The 17,864-nt window shown below is 59.1% G+C and overlaps 1 protein-coding gene across 3 annotated transcripts; it reads right to left on the reverse strand.

Moving 5' to 3' along the window:
• Positions 1–166: 166 nt before the first annotated feature.
• Positions 167–10,607, reverse strand: PGAP6 (post-GPI attachment to proteins 6). 3 transcript variants are annotated; one of them, XM_053893917.1, is made up of 13 exons: positions 10,331–10,607; positions 6,657–6,834; positions 6,364–6,556; positions 6,016–6,143; positions 5,556–5,824; positions 5,141–5,460; positions 4,661–4,751; positions 4,455–4,578; positions 3,888–4,024; positions 3,019–3,197; positions 2,788–2,934; positions 2,013–2,129; positions 167–1,595 (listed from the first exon to the last, which is right to left on the reverse strand). In XM_053893917.1, exons 1-13 carry the CDS (start codon positions 10,449–10,451, stop codon positions 1,482–1,484), a joined length of 2,118 nt encoding a protein of 705 aa, XP_053749892.1. In that variant the 5' UTR covers positions 10,452–10,607; the 3' UTR covers positions 167–1,481. The 3 variants fall into 3 exon arrangements, with proteins under 3 accessions (XP_053749892.1, XP_053749891.1, XP_053749893.1); XM_053893916.1 differs by having other exon boundaries at positions 167–1,744; positions 10,331–10,606; XM_053893918.1 differs by lacking the exon at positions 10,331–10,607 and adding an exon at positions 10,021–10,194 and having other exon boundaries at positions 167–1,744.
• Between the last annotated feature and the right edge of the window lie 7,257 nt (positions 10,608–17,864).

The raw sequence follows: 17,864 nt of genomic DNA on the forward strand, positions 1-17,864 counted from the left end.
AGGTCCTGCAGTGACGGCGGCGGCTCCAGGCACCGTCAGCAAATGAGGCCCCTTTTGCCTCGAGAGGAGCCGGGGGCAGGGCGGGGCGGGGCGGAGCCTGTCATCCCAGGTCCCACTCCCCCTCCTCCCCGAAGGAGAGCAGAAATCAATGAAAAACGCTTGTGTCTTGAAATATCACTGTAGAATATTAAATTCATCAATCACAGCGAAAGAAGGGCTACATAAAAATATGTCCTCTTGTCTTAAAATTTTTTACCCCCCAGAACACCATATATAAATGTCTCCCCTTTACAAGCCTTGAGTGACCTAGTGGCCAAGTGCAGGGTGAAAGGGGTGGGGGAGGCCTCCAGGGAGGCCACACCTTGGACAGGACCAAGAAGGGAAGCCCCCCGCAGCCAGTAGGCAGGATGGGCTGGGCTGCATGCCTGCACCCCACCCTCAGCAGCCTCGCTTCCTGTGGCCACGTCCCACACCCCTGGTCCTATAGCAGCAGCCCACTGCAGTTTTGTCTTAGGGGAGGGGCAGGGCACTGACCCTGGGGCAGTCAGCCCCCCTTATCCTGCTTCTCCCACAGAGGAGGCATAAAGGCCCAGCCAGATCTCTGGGAAGCCCCTCCCCAAACACACAGTTGAGCCCGGTGCAGGGCTACAGTCATCACCTCCTCTCCGGGGAGCAACTCATCCTTCTGAGTTCCAGACAAGGTCCCAGGAACCCCAGGGAAGGCCGAAGGCACGGACCTGGGGCAAAGTGTGCCAGGTCGTATCACACCCCTAGAGCAGCTCGGCAGCCCCTCCCAAAGAAGCCCTTCTCAAGGGCCTGCAGCTCCAAAGCTGAGAGCCAAAGGGAGGGGCAGGGCAGGACCAGACAGCCAAATGCCAGCCTCTCCATGTCACTCATGGCAGCCCCAGTGCCCATCAACTCCCTGGGGACTACGGACACCTCCCCCCACACTACTGCATCGGTGGGAAGCATCCCCATGCTTGAGGAAGGCTGGCATCAGGGAGGCAGGGAGGGCACAGCTCCCAGGCCCAGTGGGGCAGGGCCTGGGGGAGGTGAGCTCAGGTGTCCCTTGTCCCCTTGGGTATCACATCACAACCTCACAGGGGAATGGGGCAATGGGGGAGTCTTTCTCCACATGTCCAAGCATCTCTACGCCAGAAGAACACAGAACCTGGCCCTGTATGGTACCTGTGGTCTCCAGGCAGCCAGGCCCAGGCCCCAGGGGCCCCTGCAGACACCAGCTGGGACCTGTGGAGGGGCCACGGGAGCCAGCACCTGGCAGGCACAAGGCAGGTGGGAGGTGTGGTCCTCTCCCCAGGAGGAAGCAAAAGGGTGCACAGGGCAATTTTATTCAGTTGGAAATCGGTCTGGACAGACTCGTTCTTCGGTCATATCCCTGGCCAGTGAGGTCATCATCACAGCCGCAGGCGTCCTCGAGCCGGCCATGTCACGTCACCGCGTACAGCTCCTCTCGGTGGCTCTTACAGATCTGATAGCGGCACGTGAGCTTCTGCGAGCAGGCCCAGGGCTCGGTGTGCTCCTCTCGCGGCGGCAGCAGGAAGGCCGCACTTCCCGCCAGCAGCATGTGCCAGATGCTGTGGGTGTAGTAATAGTTGTCACTGGTCATCATAGAGGTGTAGATGGCCACAGCCACAGCGGCCATGGAGATGCCGGGCAGGAGGAAAAAGCCCCAGCGCTGCCAGGAGGTCGGGTAGCACTGGCGCCGGTGCCCGCAGCGGTATACCTGGAGGAAACCGCCCCGTGAGCGACGGCACAGGAGGCTGTGGACACAATTCCCAGGGGCCCACCGGGTCTGGGCAGTGGGGCCGTGTGTGGCTGCTTGGAGAGGACTCAAGGCCAGGACTCGGGCCCAGGCCCAGAAACATGGCCAGAACGAAGGGCCAGGCTCTCTTCCCCCGGAGAAAGAGTCTGTGGGGAGCCCCGATTCTCTCCAATCCCGCCCCCCCCGCCCCAGGCCAGGGGGCTGGGCAGGACCTGCCCCAGCTCCTTACCCACATGGTGACCATAACCACAAAGGCAAAGAGACAAGGCCCCATCATATTCCAGGCACCCCTGCGGTCCAGCTGCAAGGACATGGCGAAGACCAGTGTGCCCAGGAGAAACAGGACCTGGGCAAGACACAGGGATGACCGCAGGGTCACATGGACCCTCAGCCAGAGTCATTCCTGAGAGAACAAGGTCTAGCAGGACAGGTGGACCGGGCACGTGTGCCATCCCCCCGCCCCCCGCCCCGCTCAGGCTGCTGACCCACTCTGTCCTGCTCTGCTGGCTGGGAGGGAGGGGCCTCTCGTCCAGCTCGCGCATTGCCGGGACCCCGCGCTCCCACCGATCTGTCCACAGGTGGATTTCTCAGGCACAAACTTGGCCAGGCAAGGTACCGGGGGCACGTGTCTCTATCAGCCAGGGCCAGCTGACGCAGAAAAGTCCCCAAAATGTCCCGAGCACCAAGGACTGCAGGAGCAGAGCTGGGGCTTATTGGGGAGGTCTGGCCTAGGGGTGGGGCTCTAGGCCTCCTCTCCGAATGGGGCTCTGGGAGAGACCGGCTAGGGCCCTCACTGCACTCTGCCCACCACCTTTCTTTCCTGGCGGCCTCCAAGCAGCAGCCCCCTCACCGCTACCGGCAGCTTCTGCCAGCAGGCAAACGGTCATCACAAGAGATGAGAAGTTTCTAAGAGCTGAGCCTGCTTTCTGGGATCTTCTTCAATGTGCTGCATGCCAGGCCTCTGCTTCCCTGGAGCCCAGACTCGGGTGTCAGGAGCCACTCACATGTTTCAAGGCCGCCTTCAGCCGCGCCATGCAGAGGATGGTGACCCAGATGGACACCCCAGAGCCCAGAAAGTCGCAGTACTGCAATGTGTCATAGCTGAGGATGCACAGCACCGCCTCCCCGGGCTGGTCACAGGCATGGTAGAACTGCGGAGCAGGCCGGTGAGCGGCAGCCCATCCCCCCCCTCCCCTGCCCCCGCCCAAGTCCCCAGGGGAGTGAGGCCAGCCTACCGTGGAGAAGAACATGGTGTAGGCATAGACGGAGGCCTCCACCAGGAGGAGGCGGTGCACGGAGATGGCAATGGGAGCCAGGAACATGAGGTTGCTGAGGGTGAGAAGGAGGGTGGCCACCCTCTGCTGGGCCACCGTCTGGGCTGTGCTGTTGTCCGTGCAGCTCCACCCACGCCAGCCTGTGGGCCAATGTGACGCCAAGGGGGCTGAGGCCAGGAGAGGGGGCGTAACCCTCAGCTAGAGCTCTGCACAGAAGCCCCCTCCTCACCCAGGAGCAGGCTGGGACAGACTAGGGCAGGTGTGGGCAGGGGAGTCCAAGGTCAGGAGGCAGCACTATCTCTGGGGGTGCCACTCTGTGCCTGTGGGGGGATTGAGGAGACATGGTAGGAATGGGGAGGGGGCGTTTGCACTTGTTCTGCAGGGTCACTCTCCAGCCGCGGCAGAGCTGACGTGGGCTCCCAGAGGACGGCGCCAGGCTCAGAAGCCAAGGGGAAAACGTCTGCAGGCAGGGCGCCTGGCTGGCTCAGCCAGAGGAACATGCAACTCTTGATCTCAAGGTCATGGGTTTGAGCCCCACGTGTAGAGATTACTTAAATAAATAAACTTTAAAAAAAAAAAAGTGGGGGCGCCCGGGTGGCTAAGTCGGTTAAGTGACCGACTCCTGATGTTGGCTAGAGTCACCATCTCACAGTTCGTCAGTTCAAGCCCCGCGTCGGGCTGGGTGCTGACAGTGTAGAGCCTGCTTGGGATTTTCTCTCTCTCGCTCTCTGTCTCTCCCCTCCCCCACTCAGGCTATCTCTCTCTCTCCCAAAATAAATCAATAAACTTAACAAAGAAAGTGTCTGGAAGCACCCAGGCCTGGCGCTCACCTGCCTTGCAGCTGCAGCCTGCATACAAGTAGCTGTGTCTGCGAAGCAGAAGACACTGGCCATAGGGTCCACAGTCATTCAGGCAAGGCACCAAGTACAAGGCGGTCTCCACGAGGACCGAGGTCTGCTCACACTCCCTGTGAGGAAGGAGCCACAGGAGGGCTAGCTGCTGACAGCTGGTAGCCAGTCCCCTGTCACTGCTCCCAGCAGGCCCTCGGACGCACGACCCCAGACTCGAGGCCCCCAGGCTCCAAGCCTCAGAGGTCGGCAGCTGTGAGCTCTGCTGAGGCCGAGATGCCCTGTCCCCATTGCTATCCCCTGAGTCCCAGTCTCCCAGGGCTGTGCCTGGACTGGTACCCCTCCTTGTGTCCTGATGCCCAGGGCTGCAGCAAGGAGAGTGACCAGATGGAGGAGAGGGACCCTTCACAACCCCCAGAGGGCCACTGACCCCGTGGGGCTTGTAGAAAGCTTGGCCACTCCCAGACTTGGACCTGGGCAGCCCCAGGCATGGTCCTGATGCCATGATCCAGCTGCCTGCCCCAGCCGGTAGCCCCCGCGTGTACTTACTCAGGACTCTCGGGGCACACGAGCTGCAGGGAGAGGTACCAGTTGTCTGTCTCTGGATAGGGGATGACGAGGTCGGCCTGGCGTGATGAGGCGCTCAGAGACAGTGGGTAGCCCTGGAAGAAGGCTGTAGGGAAGTGGGAAGGCGTGATCAGAGGTGGCCAGAGGGGCTGGCCTGGGTTGCTTGGCCAGATGCTGCCTGCCCGTACCTGTAGTGCAGTTGAGCGACGTGTTGAAGCTGAGGAAGGGTGAGGCCGCGTTCACGCAGACCACGACCAAGGTGTTGTTGGTGACCGCGGTCTGGAAGGAGACGCCGTGCACAGTCAGCCCCAGCCCCGGGGCAGCTGCCCGAAGTTCCCGCTCTGTCTGGTGCTGGGCACCATTGTCTGTGGCTCCTGCTGGCCCAGGGCCCCGCCGGGACCCTTCCTTACAGGCCTGCGGACACCCAGGCTGATCCCACACGCAGCCCCATTCCCTTAGATAGATACAGCCTATACAACAGGCCTTCCTTTCCTGAAAAAGAACCCCTATTCTGCCCCAACACCCGTTGGGGTCATCTTGCTGCCCGAAAGGCTGACCTCGTCCCCGCGCCAAAGTCAGCGCAGGAAGACCTGAGCCGCGTCCCTCAGCCCGGCCAGGTGTGAGCCCGGAGCTGAGCCAGGCCATGGGGCGCTCCCAGACAAAGGTACCTGGTTGGCCTGCAGGGAGACGGTGAGGGAGCCCCCGCTGTCCATGCCAGTGTTGAGGTGCAGCCGCAGCACCGAGGGCACGGCTGACTGCACCAGCATGGAGACCCTGTCCACGGGCCGGAAGCGTACAGATACCACGTCCATGTCTTCTCGAAGGACCGGGTAGCTCATGAGGCAGAAGGGCCCGCTGCCCAGCCCGCTGCTCCTGCCCAGGCCACGGGAGCCGGGGCTCGGGGGCAGCAGGCCAGCGGAGGCGTTACAGCTCTGGTTTGTGCCGCTCGGCAAGAGGTGCTGGGAGTTCAGGGTCCACGGCCTGCAAGCTGTCAGGAGGACAAGGGGCTCAGGCGCAGGAAGGCCCGGGGGATGGTGGCAGGGGGCAGAGTCACCCGCACCCTGCCCTCTCCACGCGGCCCACCTGTGAGCGCAGCTACAGCCCTGAAGGCCACCGACACATGAGGCCCGGCCAGGCTCCTGGCTGTCACTTGCAGCCACCGGTCCCAGGGCGGCGAAGGCAACAGCAGGTGGCAGGCCCAACTGGGGCTAACGCACGTGAGCACCTTCTGGAAGTTCCTGGGCAGGGTGGCCGAGCCCACAGTAAGGCGAACAGGGCAGCCCAGACTCCCGTTGGTCGCACAGCCCTGCAGCTCCAGCCGCAGCTCCCGGGTATTCTCAGGGATGAAGATTCTGCGGCCAAGGGGATGCGTTCTCGCTCAGGCCCTGTGGCCCCCAGCGCCCTCCTGTGTCACTCTCACTCGGGATGTTGCCCAAAGGGGGCTGGGCATCCGGCCCCGAGACCCAGGCCCACACACTGAGGATGGTGGGAGCACCCACTCTACCCAGCCTGGAGGCTCGGCCTCCCCAAGGGCCCCACTCACTTGAGGTAGCTGGGGTGGGACAGGAGAGTCTGTGGAAGGGGGACATCAGGCTCCAGGATGAACACCTCGACTGCCCGCAGGACAAGCATGTCCGGCTGGAAGATGTAGGCACAGGTGGGCACAAAACCCTAGGGAGAGAGTGAAGTTCGGGGGAAAAGAAAAGGCAGACATGGGGCGGTCAGGGCCAGACCAGAGGGCCCAGGTGTGGAACAGGGGGCAGGCAGGACTGGACCAGAGCAGGGCAGCAGAACCCAGAGAAAAGTCTGCCCTGAGGAGGGCAATGACGGCCACTGGGCACTCATGCACTGAGGGTCCTGTCCCCCCACCGCCGGAAGGCAGCCCCCTTACCTTCACCTCAATCTTCTGGGATGAGGGCGGCAGGTGGGCGGCCACAAACCAGTCCCCGGGTGCTGGGTGGGAGATGTTGACGGACGCGTTGCTCTGCAGCATCTTGATGAGGAAGGAGGGCTGCACGGACGTGTTGGCGGGGAAGCTGGTGTCCAGAGGGTTGATGACGGGAGGGGCGCCATAACGGAAGTACCTGGAGGCAGGGAGAGCAGGACAGGCGTCGGGCGTGGAGCCTGGGGGAGCCTGGGAGAGCCTGGGCGGGCAGGCGGGCAGGCGGGCGGGCGGGCACCTACACAGTGATCTCCACGTCGGTGCACGCAGGGCCGCCGCCCCGGGACACTTGCAGCAGCCAGCGCAGCAGCACGGTGTCCGGGGGCACGCGGAAGTGGAAGAGCCTGGCGCTTCCGTACCAGCTGTAGAAAGACAGCTTCTGTGGGGACTGCGAGAACTGCTCCGACACCAGCCTGACGTCTGCGGGGACACGGCGCCGTCAGCCAGGCCAGGCCCCCACGTCCTCACGGAGGCCGCGACAGGCGCCCGGCGCGCTGACTCCGACCTCTCGCTGTCCCCGGCAGCCCCGGCGGCTGGCTCTCGCTCGGCAGGGGCCCGGGACTCACGAGGTGTCCCTCTGCCATCACACTCCCACTCAGCTTCCACGCATCCAACGTCTCCACCCCCGCCATCCATCTCTCCGCGGCTCGGGCTCTGACCCTGAAGCCATTTCTCTGCCACCTCTGCCCAGACCACCCACATCCCGCCCACCGGGCACCCCTTATCACTGCAGCACCTTCCAGAACGAGTCCCCCAGCACGTCATCCCAAACGCCTCAGACCTTAGGAGCAGGACAGGCCTCATCCTGCCTGTCCCCCGACCCCCACCTTCTGCACGCTGTCATGGCCTCACTCAGTCCCCCTCACACTGCAGCCCTGGCAGGTCTGGGGCCAAGAGGTGGAGGCTGAGGGACGTGGGGAGTGTTTGGGGTGGGAGCCCAGCCCCAGCCTCACATCCGCCCCGGGCACCGGATACCGGGATGGCCCCCCACCTCCTCGGGTCCTCCCTGCCCCGTTCTGTGGAGCCTGTGGGGCCTGCCGTGGTTGCACCTGACAGGTGAGGGGATTCAAGTCTGGAGGCTGGCCACCTGTGCAGGCCCATGACGCCTTGAGCCTGAATCCCCACCAACCCAGAGAGGTGGCAAGCGGAGACCCTGGGGGGAGGGGAACCCCGGACCGGAAGCCTGGCCAGCCGTGAAGACAGAGGGGGGGCAGCTGGTTCCCATGCTCTAGCGGGCGTGTGTCCATGCAGAGTGGCACGGACAAGGCAGCGGCCCCTGGCAGCAGACTGCCTGCGGCCCCGGCCTGGGGCGCCCCTGTGCCCACCCTCGGAACACCTCTCAGGTCTCCACCACGGTGGCTCCCTGGCTCCCCTGCCCTCCCCCCTCTACACACGTGCAGTGACACTCAGCTGGTGTCACACCAACCTTTCGAGGACTGGCTCCGTGTCCGGGGGCTCGGCACAGAGGCCTGAGGCCCCAGCCTAGACTAGGCCCCTCCTGGGGGTGTCCACTCACTGAGTACAACCTGCACCAGGACCGGTGCCCGACACCATGAATGGTGCCCCCCACACCCTCCCTCTTGGGGTTCCCACCCTGGGTGTTCTCTGTGCTCTTGGGGGCAGCCAAGCAGATGTGGGGTCCGGCCATGAGGCGCCCGGTTGCATGCCGGGGAGTCCAGGCCCAGCAGCAGCTCAGACCTCATGCCTCCTGTGACCTTGAGTGTCCCTCCCTTTCTCTGGGTTCCAGCTTCCTCGTGAGTTGGCTGAGGTGGATGGCACCACCCCCCCTCAGGTGCCCTGCCCTCCAAAGTTAATGGATATTAAAGTGCTTCTGGAAGAAATGCACTGTGGACACAGTAGGGTGTGGCTTCCTCTCCTCCAAGCTGACCTCTCTCTGCCCCACCAGGAGAGTGGCTGGCTGACGCCACCCCAGCAGAGCAGGCCGGGCCCCTCAAGGTAAGCTGGAGGAGCAGGTCAGGGGGCCAGGTGACCAACCCTTCTGCCAGCCTGCTGACCTTCCCATGGAGTCACCTCAAGAAAAGACAGTAACCCACTTACGAAGTCAGTCTGAGTTCCAGAGGAGCTCCACACAGTGGGGTGTGAAGAGGTGGGCTCCATGCAGGACGAGCTCCAGACTTTCCATGTGGCTGCTGGCCACATGGTCCCATCCAGCAGTCTGTGGCCTGAATACTAGGAGGCCAGGAGCTACTGAACTAACACAAACTTCCCCCTGAGGCGGCTGTGGCCCTTAGGATAACATGATGAGAGGGGCCGAGAAAAGTGCTAGGGAGCTGAGGCAGGACAGCCCCCACCCCCACCTCAGGACCAGGGGGCCTGAGAGAAACAGGCAGCCAGCTGGGTCGCCAGTACCTTGACCTAAAAGTGCAAGGCCTTCTGGCCCCCACCAGCCCTGGGGTGCCAGCCTGAGCACACCTGGAATGCAGTTGGTAGCTCTGAAGTTTCAGCAGGTGCATGAGAGATGAGACCTGCTCAAGGTCACCCTAAGAAGCAGAACCCTTCCAGCCCCTCAGCACCCCAGCTCTACAGCCCGACCTCCCTTCCCAAGATACCCAGGCACTCATCTTGCTGAACACCAGGCGATTGGCACATTACCTCTGATATCAGGGAGCACAGGCTTCATGCACACCAGCCCTGCCCCACAGTCCCCTCCAAGGACACAGGGTTACAGGGAAAGGAAAGAAAGTCCCTGAGCCTGTCCTGGGAACCCAAGTGAGGGCACACTACCCCACACACTCTGAAGCAGGACAGGGACCCAGGGCACAGACCCTAGAAGCCAGGGCCACACAGCTGCCTGCCCCCTCAGCAGGCCTGGGAGGTGAGAGGCTGCCCCAAGTTTTCCATCTCCCTAAGCCCCTCACCAGGGAGCCCTCATCCAGCCCTGAACCCAGGATGGAGAAAAAGGTGCATGTGAGGGTGACAATATGCAATCCAATGGAGCAGTTGAATCCGGGGCCAGTCTCAGGGGAAAACACCTTTCATTTCAAGCTGTGCCAACCTCAGAAACCGGAGGCACAGCCCTCAAGGAAATAGGAGCTTGGAGGGTTTCAGAGAAGGGGGGTAGAGGCAGGGAGCCAGGGAGTGGAGGGAGAGAGCTCCAGGCTGTGCTGGATAAGCCACCTGCTGCCCAGAGGGGCATCTGGGCCCCCCTAACCCAGCCAGCGGCCCTCAGGAAGACCCAGGCCACAGTCAGGGGAGACCACTCGGCACTCCCAGGGTCTTATCTCAGGCGGGTCGGAGGGGCAGCGTCTCCAGGTCTATGGGGGCTCGGCCCAGGGTGTGGACTCTCGAGGGGCAGAACCACCTGGCCCACCGGGCCCCTCAGGTCCACCGGGGAGGCCAGCCTCCAAGAAGCAGTGCCAGGTGTTCAAAGTCACTGCACTTGTCGCCGTGGGAGGGGTGAAGACGCGGCCCCACTCCAGGATCTAAGCAACTTTCTCCCAACTCCGCCCTTCTCAGAGGCCACATGGGGGCCCTGGATCCCACCACACAGCCCTTCTTCCCAGCGGGCCTTGCGGCTAGACCCTGGGTTGAGTCCCCCTGCACCCCTCCACCTCCGCGTCCCTCCGCGCGGCAGTCGTGCCCTACCGAAAGGCGTTGGGAGGAAGCAGAAAGGGAGAGCGCACTACGAGGGGCCCGTCTGGCCGAACCCGGCCCTGGGGACAGTGCAGGGGGCGCTGGCGTCCTTGCCACCCCGACTGCCCACCAGGGGATGCTCACAAGGGCTTGTCCTTAGCTCCCAGCCCGGCGTGGGGACCTGGGCCCCGGGCCCGCGCCAGGTGAGCGCACAGGCGACCCCAGGTGAGTCACAATCCCGACCCCGCCCCCTTCCCGGCTGCCGCCGGCCGCCCCCCGCTTCCCCCAGCCCCACGGCGCCCTCGGGTCCGCGCCGGCTCACCGCTCTTCTTGCCGTCGCCGGCAGCCGCAGGCGGGGCCCCAGCGAGCAGCAGCAGCAGCAGCAGCCCCGCCACCGCCACCGCCACCGCCGCGCCCCGGGTCCCGGTCCCAGCCCGGCCCATGGCTCCGCGCTCGGCCCGGCGCTAACCGGACCGCGTCCCCGGCCGCCCGCCCCCGCCGCCGCCCGGGCAGCCTCCGCCGCCACTGCGGCCCCCGCCGCCGCTTCTGCCCCGGGCTCCCATCGTCCCGGCCGGTCCCAGCCGCCGGCGCCCCGGGCACTTCCGCCTGCGAGGCCCCGCCCCGCGGGTGCCCTGCCCGAGCCGGACCCGAGGACCGGGGTCGCAGAAAGGATGCGGGCTGGGGGCCGAGGCGGGCGGAGGGCAACGTGGGGACGGAGGGGGCGCTGGGGGAGGTCGCCGACTTAGGGGAACGCCGACCCACGGCCGTGCGCGCAGATGCGGGAGGCAGGGCGAGATAGGGTGGAGGGTCACGCGGGGCGCGCGGGGGACGTGGGACCGAGGGCGCGGGGGAGTCGCGGGAGGGAGGGGGCGCGAGGGACGTGGGACCGAGGGGGCGCGCGGGGGCAGAGGACCGAGGGGACACGGGTGGGCGGGCAGAGGGCTGGAGCGGGACCGAGTGGGGCGCGCGGCGGACGTGGGACGGAGGGCGCGCGGGGGACGTGGGACCGAGGAGGCGCGGGGGACGTGGGACTGAGGGGACGCTGGGGACGTGGGAAGGAGAAGGCGCGGGGGACGTGCGTCAGACCGAGGGGGCACGGGGACGTGGGACGGAGAGGACGCGGGGGACGAGGGACCGAGGGGGCAGGGGGACGTGGGAAGGAGGGAAGGAGGGGGCGCGGGGGGACGTGGGACCGAGGGGACGCGAAGGACGTGGGACCGAGGAGGCGCGGGGGACGTGGGACTGAGGGGACACTGGGGACGTGGGAAGGAGAAGGCGCGGGGGACGTGCGTCAGACCGAGGGGGCACGGGGACGTGGGACGGAGAGGACGCGGGGGACGAGGGACGGAGGACGCGCGGGGACGTGGGACCGAGGGGGCACGGGGACGTGGGAAGGAGGGGACGCGGGGAACGTGGGACCGAGGGGGCGCTGGAGACGTGGGAAGGAGGACGCGAGGGGGACGTGGGACGGTGGGCGCGCGGGGACATGGGACCTAAGGGGCACGGGGCGGGGGGGCAGAGGGCAGGACCCAGGGATTCAGAAGGGAAAGTGGCAGGACGTGAATTGGAACGCGCGGCGGGCGGGGGGGGGTGGGGGCGCAAATGCTTCCTGCAGTTTCTAGGGGTCCAGGCTACGCGTGTCTGGGTTCCCTGAACCCTGAGGGGGGAGATGCGCGATGTGGGCCGCGGGGCCCGGCGCGCAGGAAGCAGGCGGAAACTCGCGCCCACCAAGAGGTGAGTCCTGCGCGCCTTTCTGCCTCCGTGGGCCTTGACTCTTCGCCTCCAGCCCCTCAGAGCTGGGCTCCCCAGGCCAGGCCTTCCTGCCCTTGAAGCGGCTACAAGTGTCGCCCTTCACACCAGGAAGCCGCTACAAGTGTGTGTGAAGAAAACTTTTATGGAAAGATGAAAAGGCTTCGTGTACATGTGGGAATTTCAGACTCTAAGGTGGCGATTCACATCAGTGAGTGGGATTCACCCCTCACCCTTCACATTGGCTTAGATTCCAAACAAGTTAGATTTAGGCATTAAAAAGAAAGATGGAGAGACTAGAAGAAACTTGGGGGAACTTTTTCAGAGTCCCGTGGAAGGGAAGGCATTTCTGAACATGACCTCCAACCCGAAGACCAAAAGCAGACTGAGAAATTCAACTACCTGAAACCAAAGCTTTCAAAGCTTTCGGCGGAGCAAAACTGCGTTAAGCAAGGTCAAAAAAACAATCCACGAATTGGGAAGGACAGGCTTGCAACTCCGATCGCAAAGGGCCAGTCTTAATACGATTGACAATAAAGAGTTTAATAATGCAGAGTCCCTACAAATCACTAACAAAGTGCCACCCTCCAATAAATCCAAGGACCCTCCTGGAAAGGGTATGCAAATGAACAGGACTGGGCTCCAACCTCCCTCCTTAAAGAAATGCAAATTGAAAAGCACCTAGATGCCTGTCTTATTTATACCCAACAAACCTGCAGAGTTGAAAAAGTTTGATCACCTGGCAGGGTGAGATTGTGGCCCCACAGTCATCCCTGTATTCAGTGAGCGGCAGTGACAGCTTCCAGAAGCCTCTGGACTCAGCTACCAGAGTGACAAGAGCACACAGCTTTGCCTCGGTCACCTTTGTGCGCCTTCCCTGCAGAGGTGCTCACACAGTGTGAGGCCGCATATGGTTCAGTACACAGACGGGTATTGCTCATTAGGGAATGGCGTATTCAAACCACGAACACATCACTGTCCAAACCCTGATACGGTGTGGCTGTGAGAGGAAAACCAGGAAGCTCTGTGTACTGATTGGGGGTGGTCTACCTGACTCACCTTTAGCTGATAAAAGAAAAGGGCAGAACAATGTGTCCAGAAAGCTACCGTATTTGTAGGAAAATGGTTTTAATTTGCATGCACCAAAGGCCTAGAATGCATCGGGCAGCAGGTTATGCTGAATGACTCTGAGGGAGGGAGCCTGATGGCCAAGGGTTGGAAGGAGGGGCTTTACCTGTTTGTATCTTTTGCATTTTGTACTGCTGGGGACAGGGGGTTGGGAGTTGTTGAGAGTTTAAAGAAGGGAGGGAGGAAGAAACTGACCGCAGAAAGCTGGAAAGTGGAGTGGAGAGTGGAGACCCAGGGAGGACAAAGGCCAAGGTGTGAAGCCATCAAAGAGACTCTTTGTTCCTTTGGGATCTAGGCTGAGCCCTCCTCACCCCTGGCCGTTCTCAATTTAAAGGGACAGAGGTCAATTCTGGGATTTTGCTGAGCCGTGATTTCAAGCACTGTGCTGACCCAGGGTCAGTCGTGCTGGGACAGCAGCTGTGGTCAGCACTGAGCACTGGAGGCTGTTCCTGCCCTGGGCTGGGCTATGCACTCCGGGGGCCTCCCCTGAGTGTGTCACTGCATTATGAGGCTCCACAGGTAGGAGGGGACGTGACAGATACCCTGTCCCAGTGCTGTGTCTGGGGGCAAGTGAGTTTGTAGACAGACCTGGAGCCCTGGGCTGGAGTCAGGAGATCTGTGCTAAGTACCAAAGCATTAGCAGTGGGAAGAACCCTAGGACCCACCTCAGAGGGCTTCAGTTTAAAGACAGGAAGCTGAGGCCCCCACCGCAAAGGGTCCTGTCCCGAGAGGGGCTCTTGTATTCTGCCTCAAATCACACAGAAAAATTAATTCTAAGGGACTTAGAACACAGCCCTTAGAATAAAAGGGTGGGAAATAATTAAGCAACATGGACAGGAAATTGGGGAATCATGAAGGAAAAGTTACTCGTTTGACTACTTTTTAAAAATGTTATGTGGGGCGCCTGGGTGGCTCAGTCAGTTAAGCGTCCGACTTCGGCTCGGGTCATGATCTCACAGTCCGTGAGTTCGAGCCCTGCATCGGGCTCTGTGCTGACAGCTCAGAGCCTGGAGCCTGTTTCGGATTCTGTGTCTCCCTCTCTCTCTGACCCTCCCCCGTTCATGCTCTGTCTCTCCCTGTCTCAAAAATAAATAAACATTAAAAAAAAAATTAAAAAAAAAATTAAAAAATAAAATAAAATAAAATAAAAATGTTATGTAAAAGGGGCACCCGGGTAGCCCACTCTTGATTTCAGCTCAGATCATGATCTCACGGTTAGTTCATGGGTTGGAGCCCTGCATCTGGCTCTGCACTGACAGCTCAGAGCCTGCTTGGGATTCTCTCCTTCTCTCTCTCTGCCCTTCCCCCACTTGTTCTCTGTCTCTCAAAATAAGTAAACATTTAGAAAAATTTTAAAAAAATCATTGTTTATTTTTATAAAAATGTTATGTAAGTAGGGGCACCTAGGTGGCTCAGTCCGTAGAACACAGGACTCTTTTCTTTTCTTTTCTTTTTTTTTTTTTTTTTTTTTGAGAGTGAGGGGAGGAGGGGCAGAGAGAGAGGGGAAACAGAGAGAATCCCAAGCAGACTAGACCTCAGGAACTATGAGATCATGGCCTGTGACCAAATCAAGAGCTGGATGCTTAACCAACTGAGCCACCCAGGTGCCCCGAGCACTTGACTCTTGATCTCTGGGTTGTGAGTTCGAGTCCCACTTTGGGGGTAGAGGTTACTTTTAAAAACTGTTATGTTAGAATAAAAACTGTGAAAGTAAAAAGTAGGATAAGAGTCATCAAGTCAAAAGACAAATGGGAGATTATATGTGCCATCCATATGATAAAGGGTTATTATACCTAAGATAGGCAATTTACACATTGAAACCAAAAGAAAAACAGACTCATGCTTTATACAGTTGAAGGTGAGAGGAGTTGCCAGAGTCCAGCACAGGCCGTTCAGAAGCTCTGGCGGGCAGGGAACTGCTCGAGTAGTTTTCACACGAAAACAAGATACCTGTCAAAAGCAGACCGGCAGCTCTCTCTGGATGCCTTGCGTGGCGCCCAAGGGAGTGCACGCTGCCTCAACCTTTTGAAGGTTACTGTGGCAGCATTAAAATGTAACAAAAACACAGGAGCCTAAGGACAGACACCCAGGGAGTTGACTGCACAAGGCTGTGTACTGGCAGGAGCTTGAGAGCTGTGTGACTCTACTCACCCGTGGCAGATTATGACACAGAAGTGTATGAATTTCCGCACAAGTTTTGTTCTGGTCTATGGGACCTCTGCAGGAATATTGACGGAGTGGAAAAATCCAGTTGCTGGATAACACGGATACATCCCATTTCCGGACTGGAAAGCTCTCGGGTCCTCTTGCCAGCTCCGTGAGTGTGGATGGAGTGGACCGCTGTCCACTCACACAGGGGGGAAGGCAGAGGGGCAGTAGAGGGGAGTCTTTCTCTCACACAGCCTGCGTCTGGCCACAACAAGCATTATGATCTTTGCTTTGGATAAAAATGCCAAAACTTAACAGAAGGAAAAAAACACCTATAATTCAATTTTATTCAAATAATGAGAGGAAGGGCTGCAGCACCTGGATTTTGAGGATGGGCCTCAAGACCCACCCAGTGGGGGGGAGGAGGTACAGCCAGCTGTCTCCCATCACCGCCCCCTGCCTGCCTTCCTCCCTCACTTCTCCTCCTTCCTTTTTCCCTCCCTCCCTCCCTCCCTCCCTCACTTTTTCTCTTCCTTCCTTTTCCCCTCCCTTTCTCACTTCTCTTCCTTCCTTCTTCCCATCCTTCCTCCCCTCCTCTCTTCCTCCCTTCATGGTCGTTGCAGGCAGGTGGTACTGCTGACATCTGGCCTCCACTCCCATGGCTTCCCTTGCAGCTAGAGGCAGGTGCTCAGCCCTGCACACACGGTGGGGATGCTTGAGGTCCTCAGACACCCTGGCTGCTCTCTTCCATCCTGCCTGTCTTCCAGAACCCGCATGGGTCCCTCCTCCAAGTGCCTCCTGTGTAGGAGGGCCTGTGAAGACATCAGGTCAGAAGGCGCTCCCCACTCTGTGTGTCCCTGGCCTCCCTTCACGCCACCCCATGGCAGGTCACCTAGAGGCAGGAGCGGGGTCAACCCTCTGGTCTGGGGGTGCAGTCACGCTTCCTTCTTGTCTCTGTGCCCACCCCAGCTTGTCAGCATAAACTGGACCCGGGGGCCCAGACATCTGGGTTTCACAGGAATAGTTTACCCAAAAGTTTTGGGAACAACATAAGAATTTTGAATATCTTACCAGCAAGATGAAGTTGTTGTTGTTTTTTTTTTTTTCAGTTCAAATACCATCTGTTATTAGAAAAATCGTTTTCCAACCAAGAAAGTAGGAAGTACATACTCTTAAAATTGTGTATAAATAAATGTTAGTTTTTGTTTTTATTTTTATTGTTTTAAAGTTCTGCAGGTGATTCTTATTTATTCCCATTTTATCTGGGCAAATGAACACCTCCTGTCTAGGGCGTTGGACACCCCTGAACAGGAAGATGAAGGGCACAGGCCATGCCCTCAGGCTCTTGGCCTGGGAGGAAACCCAAGTGCACTGGGGCAGGTAACCAGAGTGAATTCTTGGTCCCCTTCTAAGGTGCAGAGGGGGACAGGGCAGGAGGAACCAAGAGTTGTGCCCTGGTTTGAGGGCTCCCCTTGGCACTCCTCCTCAGTTTCCCTGAGCTACAGATGGAGGCAAGGCTAGCAGGGGGCCCTCCTGGGAGAAGGAGCCCCCTTTTCCTGGTTCCTGCCTGCGGCCGGCCGCTGGAACAGGGGCAAAGGGGGGGCGGGGGGCGTTGACATCTCCCAAGCTGGAATCCCAAGGGCCTCCTGGCTGGCTCAGTCAGTGGCATGTGCCACTCTTGGTCTTGGGGTTGTGAGTTCGAGCCCACGTTGGGTGTAGAGGCTACTTAAAAATAAAGCCTTTAAAAAACTAATAAAATTTTTAAAAAGTGTTGGAGTCCTAAGAGGAGTGGAAAGAGAGAAGGAGGCAGAAAAAAAATGTGAAAAACTAATAGCCCCAAATTCTCAAATTTGGTAAAAGACGTTACTTTTCCAGATTCAAGCAGCTCAGTGACCACGAGAAGAATGAATACAAAGAAAACCACACCCAGGCACAACTATGGAAAGCAAAATAGAGCAGAAAATAATGAAAGCAGCCAGAAGAATGCCATTCAAGGGAAGGCAGTTTGAATAATAGATAACTTCTCAGAAGTCAGAAACAATGCAGGACAAAACACGGGAAAACAGGGAAACAGGGAAAAACACTCTTGTCAACCCAAAGCTCTCTATCTAGCAAAAATATCCTTTAAGAATAGATAAAACAGGGGTGCCTGGCTGGCTCAGTCGGTGGAGCGTGCAACTCTTGATCTCAGGGTTGTGATTTTAAGCCCCATGTTGGGTGCAGAGATCGCTAAAAACATAAATAAACTCTAAAAAAAAGAATAGCCCAAATAAAGACATTTTCAAATAAAAGAAAGTGAATAGGGTGTTGCCAGAAAATTAGAATGATAAGAAATGCTAAAAAGATAGATGTTTTCTTAACACATACAGTAACAATAATAAATATATTTAATTATATTGTTATTGTTATTGTTATTACCACTTTGAGGTATATCTTGAAATCTCGGATTGTGATATCTCCTGCCTTCTTCTTTCTTTCTTTCTTTTTTTTTTTTTTAAGTTTATTTCTTTATTTTGAGAGACAGAGAGAGTGTGTGAGCAGGGGAAGGGCAGAGAGAGAGGGAGAGAGACGGAATCTCAAGTAGGCTCCACAATGTCATCGCGGAGCTCAGCGCAGGGCTCCAACTCACAAACTGAAATCATGACCTGAGCTGAAACCAAGAGTCGGACGCTTAACCAACTGAGCCACCCAGGCACCCCTCCCCTCGCTTAAGATTACTTTGGCCCCTCAGGGTCTTTTTTGGTTCAAATGGTATGATGCTGACAAAAATAGATGCATACACCAATGAAATGGAATAGAAAGCCCGGAAATAAACCCATGCTTGTATGGTC

This window comes from Panthera pardus, unplaced genomic scaffold (genome assembly GCF_024362965.1).
Source record: "Panthera pardus isolate Hobbes unplaced genomic scaffold, ASM2436296v1 HiC_scaffold_4, whole genome shotgun sequence".
Lineage (NCBI taxonomy): Eukaryota > Metazoa > Chordata > Mammalia > Carnivora > Felidae > Panthera > Panthera pardus.

What these genes read in the sequence shown, in the direction of transcription:
- PGAP6 (XM_053893916.1), bottom strand. Translation starts at nt 10,451, where the DNA reads ATGGGCCGGGCTGGGACCGGGACCCGGGGCGCGGCGGTGGCGGTGGCG. An exon ending in TCCCACCCCAGCTACCTCAA is followed by an intron (nt 5,825 to 6,015) that starts GTGAGTGGGGCC and finishes CCTTGGCCGCAG; the next exon opens with AATCTTCATCCCTGAGAATA. An exon ending in AGGCTGCAGCTGCAAGGCAG is followed by an intron (nt 3,198 to 3,887) that starts GTGAGCGCCAGG and finishes ATTGGCCCACAG; the next exon opens with GCTGGCGTGGGTGGAGCTGC.